This window comes from Plasmodium falciparum (assembly GCF_000002765.6).
Source record: "Plasmodium falciparum 3D7 genome assembly, chromosome: 8".
In the NCBI taxonomy this organism is placed as follows: domain Eukaryota; phylum Apicomplexa; class Aconoidasida; order Haemosporida; family Plasmodiidae; genus Plasmodium; species Plasmodium falciparum.
The window spans coordinates 362,929-370,000 of record NC_004329.3 but is presented as its reverse complement, the minus strand read 5'-3'; the positions used below and the strand labels follow the sequence as shown (position 1 = coordinate 370,000).

The 7,072-nt window shown below is 20.4% G+C and overlaps 2 protein-coding genes across 2 annotated transcripts; both read left to right on the top strand.

The window, feature by feature from the left end:
- Window positions 1-254: 254 nt before the first annotated feature.
- PF3D7_0806900 (conserved protein, unknown function) lies at window positions 255-1,394 on the top strand (the record flags this gene model as incomplete). Its single annotated transcript, XM_001349417.2, has 1 exon — window positions 255-1,394. One exon carries the CDS (start codon window positions 255-257, stop codon window positions 1,392-1,394), a length of 1,140 nt encoding a protein of 379 aa, XP_001349453.2.
- Window positions 1,395-3,579: 2,185 nt separating this feature from the next.
- PF3D7_0806800 (V-type proton ATPase subunit a, putative) lies at window positions 3,580-6,741 on the top strand (the record flags this gene model as incomplete). Its single annotated transcript, XM_001349418.1, has 1 exon — window positions 3,580-6,741. One exon carries the CDS (start codon window positions 3,580-3,582, stop codon window positions 6,739-6,741), a length of 3,162 nt encoding a protein of 1,053 aa, XP_001349454.1.
- Window positions 6,742-7,072: the final 331 nt, after the last annotated feature.

Sequence of the window (7,072 nt, the reverse complement as noted above, 5' to 3'; positions counted from 1 at the left end):
TACATATGCTAAATATGTATATATTTATATGTTAAGAATATTTTAAGTATGATAAATTATGCTAATGATTTTTTTTAGAGTTTGCTACTAATTTTACGCCCCCTTGATGAATATTTTACATTAAGGCGAATAATATATATGTATATGTATATATTTAAAAAATATATTTTTTGTTTAGTCACATAAATATATATACATATATATATATATGTTTATGTTTATGTTTATGTTTGAAAGAACATTGTTTTTGTATTATGAGGCAGGGGCTATGTAAAAGGCTAGTATTATTGGTGTCCTTAAATATATTAATATTTATAATGGTTAACTACAATTTTTGTAGTTTTGGTTTTATAATAAATAGAAATGAAGTAATGAAAGGTAGCAGTATAATAATAGATAATATGAAGAAGAAGCAGAGCAGGGAAAAAAGAAAGAATATTGGATTTGTGAATTGTTTTATTTTAAGAAATAACAAAATAAGATGGGGGAAAAAGGAAGAAAATAATAAGAAAATAAATATTAAAAGAATATTTTTGTTTGACAGAAGTGTCGATAAAGTGAGTGGTCATTTTTTACAAGACAGAGGATTATTTATAGAAGCTGACAAGAAGATGAAAATTATAGAAGAGATAGAAAAGATGACAAAATTAGAATATAAAAATGTTGAAAAATATTTGAATGTATTAAGTGAGAATGATGTATATGAAGAAGTAATAAATCATAAATTTTACATGTATAAAAAAAATAATGAAAAAGAAAAACATGATAGGTTAATAAAAATACAAGAATTTTTAAATCCTTTTATAATAAATTTGAGGAAAAAAAAAGCAAAAGAAAAAGTTGAATATTTAATAGCTTGTATCATAAAAGGTGTAAATATAGATGAAGTAATAACAGAAATGTTTAAAAGAAAAATGATTGATATTTATGTATTAACATTTATAGATGACAAAATTATGGAAGCACATACCAAATTATTAAAAGATGACAAATTAAATAATAAAGATGAACAAATGAGTATATCTGAAAAAATATTAAGAACATTAAAAGATCGTATTATAGCTCAGCAAAAATTAAATAAAAAAGGAACCTTTGTATTTACAAGATTATTATTCTTATCATCTACCTTAGATATTAATGAAGATAGAAAATCAATGATTAAATCTATGATTAATACTATTGAACAATTAGAAGAATTTGAATTATATTTATTAGACGCTCTAGAATATGCACATGAAAATGATAAATTACAAAAATATATACCACATATGGAGCTCCTTCTAAATGCATGTAAGCAGGTAAATCCTGTATATAACCAAACCTTAAATAAACAAAGTGAAAATATTGGGTTCTTTCCAGAAAGTGTTGATCCTTCCAATTTAAAAAATTTTTAATAAACAAAAAATAAATAAATAAATAAATAAATAAATATATGTAATATATATGTGTGTATCCATGTTTATCATTATTTTATACATATGTGAAATTTCTTCCATAAGATCAATTTTATAATCGCTTCTTTTCAATAGCCTATTTCTAAATCTTTATCTACTTTTTTTTTCTTTTTTTCTTTTTTTTTTTTTTTAAGTGTTATTTTTTTTTTTTGTGCCCTTTTTATTCATATATATGTAAAAAATATATATATATATATATATATTTATGATTTTTTTTTTTTTTTTTTTTTTTTTTCACAATTTTTCTCCTTCCATTTTAGTGTGCAGTCCTTCTCATTTACAAAAAAAAAATTAAAATCATTTTAAAAACGTATTTTTTTAAAAATATATTTAAATAAATATGATTAAATAATATCTATATAATTATATATGTTGAGATGATGACCTTTGATGATAAAAATGAGGCTTTTTATTTTATATTGTTTTTTTTTAATTCATTTTTCTTATATTACATTATATTATTTATTTTTAATTTTTTTTTTTTCTTTCTTTTATTAAAGAATGTGAAAAAATTATATATATATAAAAAATATATATGTATAATATTATTATAAAAGAATATATATTTTGTATAAACATATAAATATATATATATATATATATATATTATATATATATATAATAAATGAAGGGAAACAAAATTTATATAATAGAAAAGAAGGGTAAACTTGGGCTAGCTACATAATCATAATATAATAATATATATATAAATATATATATATATATATATATATATATATTATATATATTAATTTATTTTTGAATTATAAAATATAAGTAAAAAAAAAATGTAGTTAAGAAAATATTCATATTATAATAATATATTATTTATTATATATATATATAAATAATATTACATATTATATATTATATATATATATATTATGTTATATATATAAAGATATAAAAGAATATTGTTAAAAGCAAAGCACAAATATGCATGTAGATATAAAATAATGAAATGAATAATATTTGAGAAGAAAAAAAAAAAAAAAAAAAAAAAAAAAAAAAAAAAAAACAGTAAATATAAAAAAAAAATATATATATATATATATATAATATGTATATAATATATAAATATATTTATATATATATAATATATTAATTTTAATGTTTGATATATTATATACATATATATATATATTTATGTAGGTATATTTATATTTATATTTATTATAATATTATATATAAGAAACGGAGATTTATAAAAAAAAAGAAGAATGTAAAATTATTTAAATATATTATATATATATATATATATATATATTATTAATATATGAATAATTTTTTTTTTTTTTTTTTTTTCTTTTTTTTTTTTTTGCTTTTAATTTTGTTATATAATTTTTCAGGTTTTTATTTTTAATATAATTTATATATATATAATATATTTATATAATAATATTCATACTTATATATATTTTTTATTCATGTTTATTACATTTGCGTTTTTAAATATTTATTATGATTATTTATTTATTTATTTATTTATTATTTTTTTTTTTTTTTTTTACGTTAATTATTGTACGATTATAAATATATAAATATATAAATATATAAATGTATAAATGTATAAATATATAAATGTATAAATGTATAAATATATAAATGTATAAATATATAAATGTATAAATATGTATATATTATATATATGTATGTTTGTATTTATTTATATATTTATATATTTTTCTTTATTCCTATAATAATTTATATTTTTCCTTTTATATGTTTAAAGTAACAGTACAATGCTCGATTATGTATTAATATCATAATCTTGAGATATTGTAAAAAATTAGAAAAAAAAAAAAAAAAAAAAAGAACACGAGCAAATGTGCCTATAAATAGGATTGCTATGAGATTATATATTTTGTGGGGAATTCATTAAATATATATATAATAAATAATTTATTATATATATATATATATATAATATATTTATATATATATATATATATATATATTTTTTGTTGATTAATTAAAAATTTTAAGAACCCTGAAAATGATAAAGTGTGTTTAATTATATTTGGAAGAAGGGTTAAAAAATTTTGAATTTTTTTTTTTTTTTATTTAATCAAAGATATATATCTATATATCTATATATATATATAATACATTTATTTGTTTAAAGATGGGTATATTTCGATCGGAGATTATGAAACACGGGACATTAGTGCTGCCTTCTGATAGGGCAAGGGAATATTTGGATTGCTTAGGAAAAGAAGTGGATATACAATTCATAGATATGAATGAGAAAACAATGAAAAGACAATACAAAAAATATATTCAGCGTATTGATGATATGGAAAGGATATTACGTTTTTTAGAAGAGAATATTAATAAATTACCAAATGTAAAAATAAAAAAGAGTAAAATAGATAATTTTTTAGAACATGATAATATATATGAACTTGATCAAGTGGAAGAATCTTTAAATCGATTGCATGTTCAATTCGTACGTTTTTGTAATAATAATAAAGATCTTATAGATGAAAAAAATAATGCTATAGAAGAGAAACATGTTATATTAACAGCCCTAAATCAACTAAGTCCGGGATTTATTAGAGGAGTTGGTGGTTTGAGAGGTTCTGTAATAGGTGGGGATCAACAACAACAACATCATCATAACAATAATAATAATAATAATATTGTAAGTCCTTTTGATGAAGGGATTGAAGAAAATAATATATCTTTATCAACACACATTATGAAAGATGGTATTAATATGATGTTCACAAATATATCAGGTGTTATAAAAACGAAAGACCAAGAAAGTTTTAGCCGTACCATATTTAGAGCTTTTAGAGGTAACACATATACATATTTCCAAAACATAGATGAAGATGCAGATGATAACGATTTATTAAAAAATGTAGAAGAATTAGAATCATTAAAATCTGCTGGTGATACTAATAATATGTATAAGAATAATAAACAACATGATACTTTTTCAGATAAACTAGATGGTAAAGATAAAAATGATAAAAAGAAAAAAAAAGATTTGAAAAGTGTTTTTGTGGTATATTGCCAAGGTTCAGCACAGAGTAATATTTATGATAAGATAATGAAAATTTGTAAAGCATATGATGTAAAAACATATGATTGGCCAAGAACATATGAACATGCAAAAAAGAGATTAAAGGAATTAAGAGAAATAATTAATGATAAGGAGAAGGCTTTAAAAGCATATGAAGAATATTTTATAAATGAAATATTTGTATTAATAAATGTTGTAGAACCAAATAAAAATAGTTTAATAGAAGAATGGAAATTATTTTGTAAAAAAGAAAGACATATATATAACAATTTAAATTATTTTGAAGGGAGTGATATAACATTACGTTGTGATTGTTGGTATAGTGCAAATGATGAAGAAAAAATTAGACATATATTAATAAATAAGAGTTCCAATGATTTAGTATCAGCATTATTATTATCAGATAAAATATTAAGACCTAATGTATCACCACCAACATATATTAAAACGAATGAATTTACAAAATCATACCAATCGATGGTAGATACATATGGTGTACCTAGATATGGTGAAATTAATCCTGCTATATCAACAATTATAACGTTTCCATTTTTATTTGGTATAATGTATGGTGATGTGGGACATGGATTATGTATTTTTTTGTTTGCTTTATTTTTAATTATTATGAATAATAAAGTTAAAAATAAAAAAAATAATAATGAAATGGTTACTATGTTATTTGATGGTCGTTATATGTTATTATTAATGGGTTTCTTTGCGGTATATGCTGGATTTTTGTATAATGATTTTTTTTCGATGCCTTTAAATTTATTTTCTTCTATGTTTATGTTAGATAAACAAGTAGATAATATGGAATATTATAAAAGACGAGAGATAACGGATTCAGCAACAGGTGAAGTTCAGTATGCATATCCTTATATTTTTGGTTTTGATTGTAAATGGTTAGGAGCAGAAAATGAATTAACATATATTAATTCTTTTAAGATGAAATTCTCCATAATAATAGGTTTTATACACATGACCTTTGGTGTGCTTATGAAAGGATTTAATGCTTTACATTTTAAAAGAAAAATGGATTTTTTTTTTGAATTTTTACCACAATTGGTTATGATGTTATCCATGATCGGTTATTTAGTTTTCTTGATTATTTATAAATGGGTTACTCCGGTTGGATATGGAGGTTTTCAAAAACAAGGAATCATTAATACTATTATAAATATGTATTTAATGAAAGAAATAAATAGTACAAATCAATTTTATCCATATCAAAGTATAATACAAATATTGTTATTATCCTTGTTTGTTTTATGTATTCCTTTTATGTTTATATGTAAACCTGCTATTCGAACATATCACATCATGAAAGAAAAACAAAAAATCAATGATCATAATGTTCATAAAAAGAACAGGAGAGGGAAAAAAGCAATGGCCAAAAGAAATAATAATAATAATAATAATAATAATAATCAAAATGATAATAAGAATATGCTCTTAACAAACCAAAATTTTAATGAAGCTGGAGCCAAAGAAATGATAAATGCATTTCATCACAATGCAAAAACGGGGGGTATCCTCTTATCAACAAATAGTAAAAAGAAAATTGTAACATCAGATGGTAATCATAATAATAATTTGTTATCTATGCATAAAAGAAATACGATGAATAATAAAATATCCTCTTCACCTTACCACAATGAACAACCTGACGATGTATATGATCAATATGACGAATACGATGATGATGATGATGATGATAATTATGACGAAAATGAATATTTAAATAAAAAAAAAAAAAAAAGAACAGATGATGATATAGAAGCTCATTTATTAAGTTCTACATATGAAGAGAAAGGATTACAAAGTTCATCAGCAGCCATGAGAGGAGGAGGAGCAGGAGAAGAGAATCATCATGAAGAAAACATTTCAGAAATATGGATTGAACAATTAATAGAAACAATTGAATTTATATTAGGATTAATTAGTAACACAGCATCATATTTAAGATTATGGGCATTATCATTAGCTCATCAACAATTATCATTTGTCTTTTTTGAGCAAACCATTTTAAATTCCTTAAAGAGAAATAGTTTTATGTCTGTATTAATTAACTTAATATTATTTTCTCAATTATTTTCAATACTTACCATAGCTGTTATATTATGTATGGACACACTGGAATGTTTCTTACATTCATTAAGATTGCAGTGGGTTGAATTTCAAAATAAATTTTACAAGGGAGATGGTATTCCCTTCAAGCCTTTCAACATAAAGAAGTTGTTGAACGAAAATGAGTAACAAGAACAAAATCATAAAAGTGTACCATCAACTGTGTAAGTCGTTATAAGCACACACATAAATAAAAATAAAAATGAACATATAAATGAATCAATATATATAAATATATATATATATATATATATATATATATATATATATGTATGTATGTATGTTTGTTTGTTTTTATTTATGTGTGCTCATTTTTTTTTTTTTTTTCAATTTATGTAATTTAGATATTTTCAAGTTAAAATATTTATGTTGTATTCCTTACGTTTTATGTTTATTTATATAATTAATTCTTTTATTATATATTATATTATATTTTATTCCTTTTACTTTTACTTTTTCT